The sequence below is a fragment of the Planococcus citri genome, chromosome 3 (genome assembly GCF_950023065.1).
Source record: "Planococcus citri chromosome 3, ihPlaCitr1.1, whole genome shotgun sequence".
Taxonomy (NCBI): domain Eukaryota; kingdom Metazoa; phylum Arthropoda; class Insecta; order Hemiptera; family Pseudococcidae; genus Planococcus; species Planococcus citri.
In genome coordinates this window covers 45,989,476-46,007,026 of record NC_088679.1, presented here as the reverse complement: position 1 = coordinate 46,007,026, position 17,551 = coordinate 45,989,476, and the positions used below count along the sequence as shown (strand labels likewise).

The following is a 17,551-nucleotide window of genomic DNA, read 5'->3' as shown; positions in this document are numbered from 1 at the left end:
CCTAAATCAAACACGAGCAGATCTATTTTCAGAACGTTGAAAAATGTAATATTCTATTCCTTCTTTGATCATTTTTTCACGTTTTGACACTTAAAAAAGTCATCATATTAAACATTTTTAAAATCAGACTGGTTTTTTAAAATTTTATAATCAATTTTAATAAAAAAAGATGTGAACTAAAAAAATCAGTGGTTTTCAAGTACAATTAGGCACGTACCTAGGTACATTTCTTCCCATTCCTAATTTTTGTTTGTATTTTGATTTTTTTTCATTATTTTATTTTATTTTATTTTTTTCAAATTATTTGAAATAAAGTTAGGCATAATTTTTTATAACCAATTTACACTTGTAACTCTTCAATTTTTTCATACCTACATCAAAAATTAAATTATTATGATTATTATTATTTTTTCAACAAATGAACTGAGCATTTTTTGAAACTACTCAACTATTCTCGCAGCTATAACCTCCTATTATGCTAATTACATTACGCATGTAATAAAACATTTGGAATCCAAAATTTTGGAACTGAGCTTTCAGTTTTTATTGGGCTCTCACACTTGAAAAAATGTATAAGACCACCTTGATTAATGAGCTGATGTAAGATTACTCTTGGAGCGGGGGGGGGTATAGAGAGGTCTACACAAGGTATACTGGGAGTGCGCTGTAGGTCCACGCTGAAAATTTAAGAACAATAGAATTTTCCCTTCTCCTTCACATGGACTTTGAAAAATGATAGAGAAAATGAATACTGCGTCAAGAAATGAATGAAAGCGATGGATTTACAGAGATGAATCAGTCTTTGGCTCACATTTCTAACTTTTTCTGATGGAAGTTGGTGCTATGGTCAAAAACTCCTCGTTGCATGACATTTTTGGTCCTCTATACGTATTCCCATTCACTCCAGAAACCCAAAAACTGAGTCTCCTTTCGATTCCTACTTGTCGTAATTTTCGAGCTTATAAGAGATAATAGATAGATCCTGCCAAGGGCTACTTGTGGAATTTTTTCGGGTTGCTTTAAGATTTTAAAAAGTAATAGCGTTGATAATTTATATTTGTAGGTACCAATAATATGACACAATTTTTAGATTCATTTTAATAGAATAACACCTTTAAAAACGCCAAAAAACGACGATTTTTCCATGCGTTTTGAACGTTGAAACTGCCAACTTTTCCTGGAATCCGTTATTTTACCAGTTTTTGATGGTTTTGTTTTCTTTAGATAAATGGTCAAGTATAGTTGTTGAAGGCTCTTTTCAGAGATAAATTTTCTCATACCTACTCTCAATTAAGTAGTATCTTCTACTTCTGCATAGTCATTTTTTTCAAACCCACCGCGTAAGATAAATTTCAATTCTCAGACTGAGACCAACCAGAAGCCACACACGTTTACGAGTAGGTACATATAATGGAACAAATGAACCACCGCATCACCCTATAGACAGGCGCCACTTCATCATTACCATATGCTAAAGTTAAGTGCTTCGTGTCACGCCGCCCGTCGATGGTGCATTATTCCAAGCTTAGAAATAGAGCGCGCGGTTTGTTTTTTGAAAAAAGTAAGCGTAATCTTTTATTTGACCGATTGAGCGAAAGAAGCAGCTGTACGCAGTTGGAAAACAAGTACGCTAAGTTTACGTAAACATTATTAAGGGTTGTTAATTGTTAAATGGTGTAAGAATGAAAAGTAATGCTAGGGAAATAGCGCACAATCATCGCGCTAGAGTATACGCGTGTCCTAACTGAGCATCGCATTCATTGTTCGCTGCTGCGAACCGTCAGCGAATCGCATTTTTGTAAGAACTGGTGGTCGAGCGTACGCCACTACCGCGCCGCTCACTGCTCAGGAAATGGATCTGTCGTGTGCTGCCTTTAATTTTAGAACGGAAATCTTCACATTAGTCATGGATACCAGCGAACAGCTCCTCATATCGGTTGTATATCTTCGCGTACACAGAATCAAACAATTATCGCCGGTTTCAAAGATATAAAATGGATAACCGTGGCGAGATGGGGATGAGGCCAATGAATACGAGCAAAAATAATGATGACAGGAGTCTCAGTTCATGAGAGGAAATACAGAGACTATAAAGTAGGAATCTCCCGTGTGTATGATCATGTTTGGAATAAGCCTTGTAATCATACGTAAGATTAAACAATGGCTCGCGCACTTCAGCATTTGAATCGTAGATTACCAAAGGTATCTATTCTTGTATTTGCATTCTGAACTGGAAGGGAACGTAATTTTATCGCAATGGAAAGTATAATACTACACCCAATGCTACAATATTGAAATATGGAACAAGAAGTGAAGATGTAGTGTAGCTCAATACTGATAAGTGATAATATCTATTGATGAACAACGATTTCCCTATGTTTTTTTAATGAGATCCCCGACTCCAGATTCTAAGGTGCAGTTCAACAAAATCTTAGCCCTCAAAAGAGACCTCCACATTGGAGACTATCGTATATGAAAGTTGTCTTCGCATAGCTTCAATGTTGAATATTTTGTTTGAATCGAATGAATGTATGTAGATGGGACCCAGGGACGTATTTACTTAGAGGCAGCACAGGCATGCTGCCTAGGGAGAGGGGCAGATTTGAAGAGGTGGCAACTTCAAAGTTTTAGTGGTCGAAATGTGCCAAAATATGCAGTTATTGGGCTATAAATACGAGCATGCAAAATGTGCAAAGTCGGCATGGGTGTCTCTATAGCAAGAATGTTTCAATAATAGAGCAACACAAGCTCACGTATTTCTTGAAATATTACAAATTTAAATTTGCAGTGGTCCAAAAAGTGGAGAAAATCGAAATAAATTGAAAAAAATATTCCAACTGTTTTCCCAAAAATTCCTAGGAATTTTTATATTCGTACGTAATTCTTTTGTTCAAAAAACCGTTTTCAAAGTGAATTTTGGTCAAAATTTTGAAAATGTGCCAAAAAAACAAGGAAAGTGGACAAATAAAAATTTGAATATTTAAATATCTGTAAAAGCATACTCAATTAAGGCACAATTTTCCTAAATCCATATTGGACCGCTTGATTAAATCGAAACACATTTTTTGTTTTTTTCTATAGGTACTCAAAATTAATGAATTTTGGATAATTGTTCCTAAATTTATGGAAAAGGCTACGAGCCTACGAGTAAGTAATACAATTAATCTGAGTTTGTAGGATAGTTTAAAATGTTGAGGTACTCCATTTTGAAAATATTTTCCCAAAACAGTGAATTCAGAAATCAGCTTGAGGCTCCAAAAAGGCCCAAAATCTGCCTCTTATCGTTCCGAAGGTCAAAAATATATAGTATGGTAATTCGAATATCTGCTTTTGATTTTCATTGAACCTCATTTTGTTAATAGGTATTCGTACAGAAAATTGAAATATCCAAAATTACTTCAAAATTAAATAAAATAATTCAATTTCTGAAATTCAACAATACGATGAGGCGTCATTGCAGCCTCAAATTTTTTCAGTATTACTTACATGAAAAAAAATTGTCGAAACTAAAAATTTTCTCAAATCCCATATTTTCAAGATTTCACACTGATCAAAATTTGAAAATAATAAAATAATGGCGAATAATCTCTTGTATCAAATATCTTCTCCATTAGCATTTCGTTACAGAAAAGTCTTTTTATTTCATTTTTTTTTCTTCAAAAATGTAACTGAATTTTAAAAAGCAAGCAATGTTTGCAATGAAATAAAAAAAAAACCCACAGGTGGTCAATTTTTGTGAAGGGGGGGGGGTGGTCTTTCCTTCTGCACGAAAATGATACCTAAGTCTGCCTTTGGAGATGGAACGATCTCTTCATTATTGAGCTTTTTAGGGAGTAGAAATAGATTCATCTTTTGAAGAATCTCTCGCTGAAAATTGCAAAAATCATGTGCAATGCAAGTTTGTATGCCGTAAAAACGAGTTCATCTCAGACTTTTTGTGACCTTAATGTGCCAAATGGTTACAAAGCAAAAAATCAATTTTTAATTCTTCAACTCTAATTCCTCCTCTCCTAATACCCCCCTAAAGATGTGTATTCTGCGAAAAAATTACTCGCTAATGACAATTTCTCAAGGACCTATGTAACCATATTTTGCCAGTCCCATAATTCCTAGCCTTGATTAGATAGCTATAGGCTAATATTTATGTAAGTAACTACTTGAATGGATCATTTTTCTTTTCGCGTAAAATTACCAAAAATCGACATTAATGCACCTTTTTTTAAATTTTTTATGTTCAATTCTACTTTGGAGATTATGCTGGCTTTATTTCGACACTCTCGGCCGACATTATACTACATACTCGATCATATTTCGTGATATAAATACACAAACACGAATGCCTATCTCGACATCATATAGCCTATATCTACACATAGTGTACTTAATACGTCATTATACATATAAATACCCCATAGTATAGTAAAGCTTATGACGATGGCGAATTTGTGTATGTGGGAAAAAGTCATTTTCCATAACTATAACCGCGAGCGGACTACGCGAGAACATTAGGTGAAACGAAATGGGCGCATCAATTTTCCTGGAAAATTTTCAACCGTGTACATTCGAGTCGATTTTCTTTGAAATATTCTATTTCTGACGTTTTAAAAACGAAGATAAGCAAAGTTGATATACTTAAAGAGGGCTACAAGTTAGACGGCACGCCCCGACTGTTTACTCGCCACATTTCGTTATTTCTATCTTTTTTGGCTTTATGGCTTTAACGATGTTCTCACCCGGTCACAATGCTATGATTAATGATACAAACACTCACGCGATTACAACAACAATAATAATAATAACTACGTGTGTATTCTTTATTGCTGAGACGCGTGTGTTCGAGCACCACGCGCGTACGTTGCTTTGCTTTTCAGCCAATTTTTATCATCTTTTTATATATTAGGCTACCTATTCTATTATGATCTATTCATAAAATTTTTACAACGGCAATTATTATACGTATAGCGACGATTGGATCGAGGATCGAGCATACGATAGTTGTCGCTTTTCATGAGTAGGTATGTAGGGTTGGTTGCGACCGAAAAAAAACATAGCAAGGGGGATTCATGTCAAAAATATCATAGCCTAGAAAAATGAACTTATTAAACACTTTTGATCTTGATTTTTGTCATCTTCAATTTTTTACTTCCCACTCTCCGTATCCTGAAAGCTCTCAATGATGTTCTTTAATCAGCCAGTTCATAAGAAGCCAAATCACATTTTTTTAATAATCGTGAGATAGAAAAAACACAGCTCCTTCAAAAATGACCTTTCATCAAAGACCTGTAGCTCAACCTCTATTTCACACAAGGGCATTATATTTCTTCACAGCAATAATCTTCTGTGATTAATTAAACACCTGCTATGTGAATTTGATCAAAATTCGAGGCATATCTCGTATTTTTTTTTTAGCAGTCCATCCTTAAAATAGTAGACCATCCCCCTTTTTCAAAATGGTAGGAATTTTACCTGTTTTGTTGTTGACTCTGAAACTTTCCGCAATGGAGCAGGAAAAATGCTGATAAGAATTTTTGCCCATCGAGGTGAAACCTGCAATAAAACCACGGAGGTTTTTAAAATCATACCAACTTAGCAAAAATTAAAGAAAAAAATGATATCTTAAAAAAACAAGTTTCCCTTAAAGCATCGAACCAGGCGATGCACCACTCGAGAAAAAAAACATCATCGGAATATTATGTACGAGAAAAAACTGTTCTCCTAACTTATTAACGATGCTGATAATTAAGCTTGATAAAAAAGCTCATTGTGACAATTAAAAAGAAAAATCGCGAGAAGAAAAGAAAAGTAAAATAGGGGGAAACTTGAAATTGCGACCGGGCCTTTTTTCCATCTCCGGCATTTCCCTTGTAAACTCGTTTCCTTCCGGGGACCTTTTGCTAGTTCGTTATTACTTAGCACTTCTTCGCTCAAAGATTCCTACCTACATCCGACTCGCTCGCTTCTAAATTCATTTTTTATTCGGCTTTTGGGAAGGAACATTTTAAACTGCGATTAATGCCTCCTCATTTGCATATAAATTTCGTTTACGTCTTTTGTTAAAAGAAAAGATTCGCTAGAGTGTGACTTATTGCTACGCAGTTACATCCTTATTTTCTGTTCGTAACATGGTTTGCTGTGTTCTTGATATTGTTGTCAAAAGTAAGAAGAATTACCCTCGGAGGTGGTTATAAGAAACCACATCAGACGTACAAAGCCTAAATTACCAAGGTATAGATACAAATGACAGGTATTGTACAAAAGGTTTTCTTCAAACGTGAAGTTGCTAGGTTTAATTAAGAGACGTCAAAAAAAAAAAATTCAGACAGAGAAGGAAAAAAAAAGCTGAAAGACACAATTGGTTTTTAGTTAGGTCATCATTTGCTAGGGAGCATCATTCTCAGGCACTCACTTTGAGAACATTTTAACAAAACCACATAAAATTGAAAGAGCATTTCCCAAAATCACTAACATTTTAAAATCTGAAGTTTGTTTTTAGATTAACTGTTTCAATTTTTCCGTAGTTTTGAGCCATTCAGAAACTTCCTGCGTATTTTCAATTTTTTTCAAGAATTTCACGTTTTCTTTCTGAAAGAACTAAAAATGAACTTCAGCATTCGTCGTATTCGTAGGTAACTTCATGATTTGAGTTTGTTTATTATACTGATTCTCTAGATCGTTTTAGACTGGTATGGCGAAATTCCGAGTGTGCAACTTCAAAAATGAATTTTCAATCAACAGGTAGGTGAATTGTCAGGAAAAATACGAAAAATTATCTTCGGACTTGAAAACTACTAATTTATTTTTAGTCCATTCTAAAGCTTCTAGAGAGTTTTCAATTATTTCCAGAAATTTCAAGTTGCTTTCAAAGGACAAAAAATGAACTAACTTACCTACACCGTCCATAACTATCAATTCATACCTACCTAATTATTGAAAACTTTCTCGTTCATCTCAACCTTTAGACTGTTATCAGAAAATTCCAAACGTGCCGGCACAAAAATTAATTTTTTCACCAAGAAATACCTACCTGACTATGTGAAAAAAGTAGATATATTTGGAGAAAGACATTAGATTACACAAGCTGTTAATTTGTCTAGGTAGTGTATGTTGAGTCAATACAACCATCTGACTCAAAAACAGTCATTTTTGCGCAACCTCCTGTTGGATCTTTCGGCGAATTTTCACTGTGCTTCAGAAATTTTAGAACATTACGGAATGGTCAAAAATTAATTTGATGCAAAATTCTTAGAGGACTCTTTGATAGTTTTTAAAACCTTTTTTCCAGTTTTGAATACATACATAAAATACAAATTCTTTTTTAACATCATCGCAGGCTCATCCATATTTGGCTTGATGGAAAACTTTTCAACAACAAAATTACCAATTGCAAAAAAATTGATTCTTTCGAGAGTCAAATCGTGGGATCATCCTTTTGAAGATTATAACTTGTATTTCAAGATCAATAACATGCACTGAGGTCTTCAACTTTGAGTTAAAATATAGTCATATGAGACATTTCAAGCTTCTTAGCTCAAAAGGAGGCGTTATGAATTCTTAAAGTTGGATCAATTTCAAAAAAAAGAGAGTTTTTTACGATTGAGTATAACATAGACATAGGAAATGGCACACTCCACTATTCAACGTATTTTTAATATTGCAAGCGCTCGTAGAAAAGTTCTGGATTGCGAAAATCAGAATTTTTTCTCATTCAAGAAAATGAGAAAACTTGTTTTTTGGTTTGAAAATTCTATCAGTTATTTCTAGATCTCTTTATTTTGATAAACCCTGTATGTATATCTATGGATGTAAATGTATAGCTCAAAATGAATCAATTAATCATGAATAATTTCATTGTCTACATACGTTATCTGTCTGAATGAGAAAATAGGTAATGAAAAATACTTAAGATACTTGTTAAGCATTTGAAATTGTTTCCAATTTGCACATACATGGTATACCTATAGGTACTTAATGTTTAATGTTTAAAAATGAACGACTTTAAATTTGAAATTGATATTTTTAAAAGATGATTTTTAAGCCAATTTTTGGTTTTTGTTGCTTTTACTTCTTGATTCGCAAATCTGCAGATGCAAAACAAATGATGTAATGTAAATCATCCATGTTAGTAGTAAAATTACGCTTTCAAAACAAGAGAAAAAATTTCTGCAATTCTGTAAAAAAAAGTATTCTCATTTTTATTTTTATACAAAAAATGGAAAGAATTTAAATATCAGCTTTAAAATGAATTTCATGCTATGAAAGATGAAAACATTCTCAATCCTTCTAAAATAAAATTCAAGATGGCCAATCACATGAAATCATTGAGATTAGGATTTTTCAAGAACTTCTTTTTGCACCTCTGTTACTATCTCTACTTTCCTCAACTATTCTGGTACAAATGAAAATACAAGAGGCTCTCGATTATCCGACTTCGAAGTATCCGACTTTCGGGTTATCCGGTACAAATTTATCCGACTTCCATTTCGCATTATCCGACTCAATAAGGTCGGATAATCCAAAATTTTAAATAAACACCCCAATTTTTGATTTTGAAATGTGTAAAAATATGCAGTATGCGACGTTTTGTATTCTAACGGTATTATTTTCCTTGAAATCGACTCAATTTACCTTAAAACATTATAATTTGAGTCTGTATTTAATTTTCAGTCGCGTACAAAAGTATATTATTTTTGTTTATTCGTGGTTTTTTCAATTCATTGTTCCTATTTTGAGCCAAAACTTGATTTTTTGGATGAAAAATTGTCTTTTCAAGCTTATGCACTTCATTTCTACGCAAAAATTTCATTTTGGATTATTTCCCCCCCCCCCATTAGGTCGGATAATCGAGAGACTCCTGTAATTAGACAATTATATACCTGGGAATTATTTTTGAAATGTGTATAGGATGCAGATGCTTAGTCTGACTAGAGCACATATTCAAAATACTCACTTGAGGGTTTGTGGTGCGTTTTAACCCTCAAAACGTGGAATAAAATGAACAAAAAATGCAAACATTAAAAAAATTTCATTTCTCAAGACTTGCTTTACTTGACCTAGATTAAGTTTTTAAGAAAACATTTGTTGGAAAATTAAGAGGGTTGAGAAACATTTTATTCCACGAATATTTTATAAGGCCTATACGCCAATTTTTCAAACGAAAAAAAATTAGGTTTAGTATTCGAGAGTGTCGCCTAATTCGTAGATTTTTCAGATACTTTTAAAAGAAATTGATTGAATGCGTATTTATTTAAGGAACATGGGTAAATAAAAAAATTTTCAAGTTGTACATATTTACGTCTCTTTATATGGGTTAACGACGACTGAAAATATTCGTAAACTTGTGAAGTATTTTTCAACATCAGTCAAATTACGCATTTCTTTCGAATCACCATATAAATTACCATTTTCTCCGAACTGTTGAGCGAAGAAGAAAAAATCTTAAGAAGCAACGAAAAAAAAAAGAGATTTACTCGCAAACTTTATTCGTTAATTTATCAAACAATCGATCACAGATGTCGCGATGTGTCGAAATTGCGGTGATTTTTTTCATGCGACATTCGAAGAAATTACTATCGAAATGATGATAAAACTACGAGTAAATTTTTTTCGCCGTCTATTTATTATATTTTCAGGCAAAAGTTTACGTTAAAAGTTGTTCGATAAATCTGTAATTTTTATATTTTCCACGTTAAATTCGTCTAGTTAAAATAAAATGAATTACACGCAGTATATAGTATAGGGAAAAGTGTTACTTAAAAAGTATAAGTTTTCAGCGAAGAAAGTGAATTATTTGTTAAGTTTTGCCCCCAGTTAGGAACCACAAAAAGGGTTCGGTTACCATGGTAACAGGGGTGTAAAAAAGCGTGAGCAAAGTACATTCATCTTGCCATGGTATTCGGTTAGCAATCCCCGTCGGGATTCGCTCCAGGAAAGCGCTGCTTAGCGACTTTAAGAAAAGGGATCAGCGGCAGAAAGATGAAAATGGAATCTATTTCTCTTCTTTCGCTTTTCCACCCCTTTGCAACTTATTTTATACAGTGAAAACTCGACGAAGCGCACAAGACAATAAAATAAATTTTCCCGAAATTTACGCCTCACTGTTTTCAAAGTATTAAATCGCGCTCTCGGCACAAGTTGCTATTAACTTAACGGCCATGTATTTTTGAAACGAGATTCAAATGAGAAGGGATGTTAATTTCGCGCGCTTATACATTGTAGGAATATAACGAAAAAGAGAAAAGAATTTTTTTTTTTACTTTACATACCGTGAGATCTTTTTTCATGCAGAACATCGTCGCGTAATTCTTCTTGTAAAATATCCAGTTGGGTGTGATGGTGGTTGGACGTTCTCGATGGCGTACAAAATGGCGAAGCGCTGAATTCGCCAAAAGCTGTAGCCGATGTTAAGTAACTGTTACGATCCTGCAGGGCTGCTTTTGCTTTTTCTACCGACTGTTTCAGTTGTTGGAAAGTCGAATTGCACGCAAACCTGTACGCGCAACCGGTTGTCCAGTCTGTGGGTGCTGATGATGGGCTTAGGCATTCTTCAGTTTTAATCGTTGGTCCGGATCCGACACGTTTCAAATCTAAAGCGCTTCCATACGAACAGGAACTCTCATACATACCTAAAAAAACAAAAAAACAAACGTGAAACGTGAACATGCGAAACCTAAGTTTCAGTTTGTAGGCGGTTTTTCTGGGGTCTATTTTCAATTTCATAAAATTCATCGTGTTCAAACTCATAATCATGGGTAAATTTTCACATGAGAAAGGGCAGTTTTCAAATCATGAATAGGTTTTAATATTAAGAGGAAATCATTAAAATATTGAAACTTTGCCAACGACATGTTTATATGCTCCAAGAGTTAACACGTATGTAGGTATACCTAGTCTATAAATAGGTATTCGGAGTTTCTGAAATTTTTAAACAAAAATCGATACAGCTGCTACTTTGATAAACCCAAAAATACACATTTCAAGCATAATCATGATGTAAATTCGGAATTTCTCGGGTTTTGAACACTACTTCTGGAGTAACTTTTGAAGATTACCGAAAAAAAAAAATCATAACAAAAATACCATCAATCTTGAACTCTAAAGGAGTTAGGTATGGCAATAAACTTATACTAAAAGTGTCATATCCTGGCTTGAAAATTCGAGCCCATACATATACCTAATTGAATAGTTCTTTTTACTTCAGATATGGCATTAAGAATTTTCATTTATGAAAAATCTGACACTAAGAACACGAAAGGCATTATCTAAAAAACAGTCGAATCCAATTCGGGGAGTACATTTTTGATTACTTGATAAATAGCACGTCAAAAAAAAACAAAAAAAACAGTTCATCTACAGCACAAGTAGTGCTTTCTCTGCTTTTTCGGGCAACAGGGGGAGATGGGAGTAATTTGGAGGATTAAAAATTTCACGAGAGAGTTTTAAAACATACTTTTGGGCAGTTTTACTGAAAATTTAGATTTTTTGACAGTTATTTTGACAAAAAACGAGATTTTTTTATAGTTTCGATGAAAAGCAAGATCTTTTTGGTGGTTTTGACCAAAAAAGCAAAACTTGTTCACAATTTTGGCAAAAAAAAAACAGAACTTTTTATCAATTTTTTGGACTATTTTTTTGGAATTTCACAAAAAAAAACACGAAAGGAAAATTTTTCAAGAAATACCTAGAAAACTTATGGCAGTTTTTGGAAAAAAAAACTGGACTTTTGGCAGTTTTGTAAAAAACAAAATTAATTTGGTAATTCTGGAAAAAAAGAAAGACTTTTTGAACATTTTTGAAAGTTTTGACCAAAAAAACAAAACTATTTCACAATTTTAGCAACTAAAAAAAAACACAACTTTTTCATAATTTTCAGCAATTTCTTCAAGAAATCAAATTTTTTTGGAAAGCAAAACTTTTTTAAATTTAATTTTAAAAAAGATTTTTTTAAAATTAAGTACTTACTTTTCATTTGTAAACTTTATTTATTTATTTTCACAATTTTTTTTTATTACAAAATGAGTTTTTTTTCTGGGAAAATTTTTTTTGGCGGTCAAAATTTTATTTGGATGTGGATTACATTTCTTTCGTCGTTATATGAAATCGAATTTTCGTTCGCATTACCTAAATTATCGTGCTGAAATTTGTCGTTAACAATTGGTGTTGAAATACCCTTTTTTGTCGTTCGAATGTCCTGTCGTTCAAATCACTTTTTCTGCCATTCTGCCATGCCAATTATTCCCCTTTGAATTCTCCAATACACTTAGTTTTGACATTTTATTAGAATACCTACGTCAGACAACTGACAAGATCAACCACACTGCCAATCATATCAAATGACTTTATCTTTTTTCCCAACATGGGAATATTTTTACACCCCCCCCCCCAACCATCAAAGCCCATCAAAACACACATGAAAACACTCACTATGTTCTGATTTCTTTTACATTTCAACTTAGGTACCTACCTAATCGAAAAACAAATTTTTTTAATGAAAAACGTCGAACTTTTTCTGCAATTTTAAACCTGCAGTTAGGAACCTGTGATAGTTGTTATCTCTGTGGGTATTTTTGTTCTCCTCGAAATCTCGCATTATGTTCTTTCTTTTTTCAATTTTTTTAAAGGAAAGTTTAAAGAAATTCAAAATATTTGGGTAAAGCTATACCCCTCTAAATTTATAAAATCAGGCTAATAAGCCTACACTTGCAGTCTTTGATATCTTTCAAACATTTGACGGATAATGCATGATATAAGTCCAACAAAATCTCAAAAATCGTAGATCTCGGATTCAACTTCAATTCTCTCATCGATCATCGATGTTTCGGTTAATTTTTTACAAATTTCTAAATCCTCCACTTCCTTAAAAATTGAAAAATGTTGCATCCACACGAGTTTTTTTTTCATAAGAAGTGTAGGTGTCGTTACCCACACACCTAGTATTCTATCTACCACCAACGTAAACCCAATGCGCAAATTTTTTTTTCCAACTAAACATTTTCGAATACCTCGAGAATGTTATAGATAAACTCTAGCGAGATCGAAAACGCTGCTAGAACGAGCGAATTAATTACAAACATTGTGCCACGTTTGCATATAAAAGGGTTCCTTATCTTTCTACAAACGGGGTTTTCAGCGTAGTTTAAAATACGAGGGTATTTTGATTTATTGGAATACTAAAATGAATTTTCACAACCAGAGTAAAATGCTCGTATCCTACGAATGGTAAAATATATTCGTAGATAAACATATGAACTTACTAAACGAAAATTCAACCACATATTTGCGTTCAGAAAATTCCGCTTTAAATGGCGCCAAAAGTATTAATTTTGTGGAAAAATTTGCGGACTCGGGAATTTTTCGCACTGTCTTATAACCTACTACTGTACAGCAATAAATTTCACCGCATCTTGTAACTTTCCAGCGCGATTAAATATACATCACAAATCATATAGTACGTATAAGTATACTTACTATACGCGTACGAGTGAGTATAAAAAACCAATCTATTTAATTTCTTCTTCGAGAAAGATTTACTAAATAAACATCTGGATCAAGTTCAAATGTAGCCATATTTTCGATATTCTTCGTCGTATATGTTACATATATGTACGAATAAAAATGTTGGGCCGCTTTCACATGAGAACATAAATTCTCAAAGATTCCCCTCGTATATGATATATACGTGTGCTGCATTATATATATATATTTTTTAGGATATTTTATATTTTAACGACTTGCGTGAAATTCACCGAATAGGGATTTTTTGTGCAAAAGAAAAAAAAGCCCGAACCTTCTTCGGCCGGAAAAATGTCCACCACATAAAGTTAATATACCGTATATGAACGGTTTAATGCTTTTAGCTAACGCCAAAGGCCATTTTTCCATCCAACCGAAAAACAACGAAGACCTTTTATCATTTTTTTTTCAACTTATAATTTTATGTCTTTATTTTTTATAACGTGTTTCCTTATTTAATTCTTTTTCATCGATGGTTTTTCGTTTTTTGTTTTTCTTTTTTTTTTGGTAAATAGATATTATTATTTTTTTTACACATTTTATAAGACTGGTTATTACATAGGCTACTTATAATATTTTGCTAATATAGGCTGGTAAATTTATCATAAATAGGTGTATAAATATTTTTTAAAGAATATATTAATCAATTCAGTAAAAAAAAATCTACCTAATATCTATCATTGCTGGTACCACATCATCATCTTTAGAAACAGGGGAAAATACCAACTAAATGATTTATTACGCACGAAATGCAAAATTTAAAGCATGACAAAACCGATGAAAAATTTTATCATCATTAAACGTTAATGAAAATTAAATAGAAATTTTCGCCGACCCGGAACTTAATAACTATTCATCATCACGCTTAAACTTCTCCCCTAATGACATATTTTTTTCGAAATGTTTTTTTTTCAACTTTCTTCCAGAACGTAATTACCATCGAATCCATGGTCATTCGGTATATAGCATTGAAAAAACCAGGGAATGAATCATTTATATTTTTTGTGAGCTGGACCAGTTTCTGTAGATATTTTTGATTGAGACCATGGATTTGAAGTCAAACGTGCTCATTTTACCAAATTGGTGCACTCGATTAAAATATATAATTCAGACTTTTGAATGATGAAAATAACTACATACAATTTTTAAGCTCTAGTTCAAAAAAATTTTTTAAATTGAAAATTGTATTGTTGCTTCCTCTGATTTCAACAGTTGAGCTTTAATTACAATTTTTTTTTTTTTGCAAAAATATCGTCAAAATAAACGATGATACCTAAGTAGGTACTCACTATCCTTTGGAACAGGTCAATTTTTCCCAAAACGAGCTGGGTACTGGCTAGAGCGAAAAGAACATGATTTTTTCGAAAACATATACCACCTTTCCTCCACGGATATTTCCGGAGCTAAATTTTTTTCTGGGTGACTTTCAACTCGAAATGAAGGTCTCGCCTAAATTTGGTCAAAATCACCCGACATTTTTTTTGACTATATCCACTTTAATAGGTATGTCGCAAACTCCCCAGCGTGCTCGCCCAATTACTTCAGTTTTTAATCTCCCCGCACCGTGTACCATGATGAACAATTAAACATTTCTTTGAAATTGAAACCAGAGTTTTACTCGTACTTCTGAAAATCAACATTTTCAATTTTTTTACAAGAACTATAGCAAGGATAACCTCTTAATTACGGATCATCTCTCTTCTTTTGCACCCACGCTCTCAGCCTAACGTGTGATTTCGATCATTATAATTTTGATTTAATTGTTGCACTGAACCTGCAATCAAACTTGAAAAAATTGAGTTTTCATAAAATTACTCAAATTATGGATCATTGTATTCCCGTCCTTCGGACGGCTGTGAGTGATTCAGTCATTTTCAGATGATTTTTCATCATGAGTGAACCATTGGCGAACGAATTGCATCCGACATAATTTTAGCAATTCAATGATTTTTATTTTTCCAAGTTCTTAAAAGTCAGATATTTTATCAAATTTTTAAAAGTCTGATATTTTTGTTCAAATTTATAAAAGTCAAGCAAAATTATTAAAAATGTCAAAAATTGCTCATTTTCCAGTTTTTAAAACCTGACATCATATCAATAATTCACCATGATTTTCTCCCAATTTCTTAAAAGTCAGACAAAATATTTACCTACCTGAACAGTTTTTGTTGAATATGTGATAAAAACATGGGACTGAAGTATTCTGGATATTTTTGTAACAAATTTTTATTTCTATATCTTTAGGCAATGGTCTACTTTTCTCAAGTTACATTACGTCAGAAGTCTACATGTTTCCTGGCATTATGTCAAACATTTAAAGAATTTACCACATTGTGACATTTTGACAATTTGATATTATGTGATTTAGAGTTTATCTTATGACAGAGTTGTTGGAAAATTTGTGATTTTATAGTTGGCATTTTCAAGTTTTTGCCCCCCTCTTAGTAAAATTGGTTTGGTACGCCCTTGTTTTCCCCTAAGGTTGGCGGCTGGAGGAACACTGTATTCGAATTCAGTAGCCTCTTCAGCGTTTTAAAATTAGTATGTAGTTATCAATTAATATGTCATTTCACTTTCGACATTTCTGGAATTTCAATAAAAACTGAATGCATTTGTGTCCCAGAAGGAGGGAGGGAGAGCGGTTTAAATCGCATTTTGAAAACTATTTTGCTAAAAAGTGAATGAAAAAGAGGTATCATCGCAGTTTTTTCAATTTTTCAATCAGAGATTTCAACTTTTGCAATGAATATGAAAAGTTGAACTTCCACAATAGAAGTTCAATTTTGGGTTTTTCAAAATAGAATCAATGGTTTAAAATCTCCCCTAAGTATTTATTTTTTTTTAAGTTTCGCAAAAAATTTAGTCGTAAATGTAACCCATTCTGAGATGTACATTTTCAAAATGTTAAATGTTTTACAAAAAAATCACAAACGCGACAAAGTCGTGAGCCCTTCATCCATCCCCCTGCAGTTCAGGAACGGGAACAGTAGTGAGTTTAATAGATCATCAAAAGAAACTTGAAAAAGATTCAGCTGACGGAAGGCCTCCGACTTAATTTTTGGTTCAAGTTTACGCGAGGTTATAGATCTTAGTGGTCTTATCGTATTTACGGCGAACTGGTTATGCAAATTTATCAACATAGGTATACTTTTAACCTGCCCGGCGTAAAACCTGGAAACACAAATTTGAAAACTATGTTTGGATTTTAAAAAAAGTAATTCATAGATGGTATTTCATAAATAAATTCGAATAATCTCTCACTCATTTTCCACCTCTTTCAACGCGTTTTTTCCTATTCTCCTCAAGATATTTTTTGATAAGTTGCTTGTCACAAATTACTCAGTTCCCCCCCCCCACATCTGTGTAATTGAGTAGGTAAGTCTAAGAATTAAGGACAATGTTTCTTAAAATTCAATTTAATTACCCCGAATCATAAATCTTTTAATAGGCCTGACTGGCGTCAATTATTTGAACAATCAAAAATCAGGAATTCGCACAGAAAATAGGTAATAAATATCACATTTTCATGGTCCATGTGAAGCTTTTAGTAATTTCCAAATTTTGAGAATGAAAAACTTATTCTAATTAGGTACTTGAAAACTTGCAATATCTGATTCTTATTTTTCATTTTTCCAGCATTTACTTACATAAAATACAAGTACCTATGTATAAAAATTTTCTTACTCATCTTATACCTAATATGGAAATCATCCAAAATTTATCCATAATTTGTAAATTGCCAAAGTTAGTAAACCAAACTTGTTCAATTTTCACCCCAGACATTCGAACAAAAAGTAAAGCTTCGATCCTTCTTTCTTATAGTTTTAGTTTATTCTTATGTTTACCATAAATTTTAAATGTTTGTACTTTATTCTGCTGGAAACTGCTTTTTCACTATCCGACTTTTATTAATCACTCTCACAATCACTCATTTTTCACTACTTGCACCATCTAGGTAGATACCCTGCATTAGTGCTCAAAATCATCTCCGGAGTTTTGTAAGATATAGGTACTTAACACGCTGTTTCGAAACCACAAGTTC

The 17,551-nt window shown here is 32.8% G+C and overlaps 1 protein-coding gene across 7 annotated transcripts in view; it reads right to left on the bottom strand.

Moving 5' to 3' along the window:
- Positions 1–17,551, bottom strand: part of Ets65A (DNA-binding protein D-ETS-3) — a 137,851-nt gene that overhangs the window by 39,121 nt on the left and 81,179 nt on the right. For 5 of the 7 annotated variants that reach the window (XM_065358185.1, XM_065358182.1, XM_065358183.1 and 2 more), the window contains 2 exons: positions 10,263–10,622; positions 5,467–5,547 (listed from right to left, as the gene is read on the bottom strand). In XM_065358185.1, the coding sequence (XP_065214257.1) occupies positions 5,467–5,547; positions 10,263–10,622 (441 nt within the window). The remainder of the gene's footprint in view (positions 1–5,466; positions 5,548–10,262; positions 10,623–17,551) is intronic. The other 2 variants (XM_065358186.1, XM_065358187.1) reach the window with 1 other exon arrangement.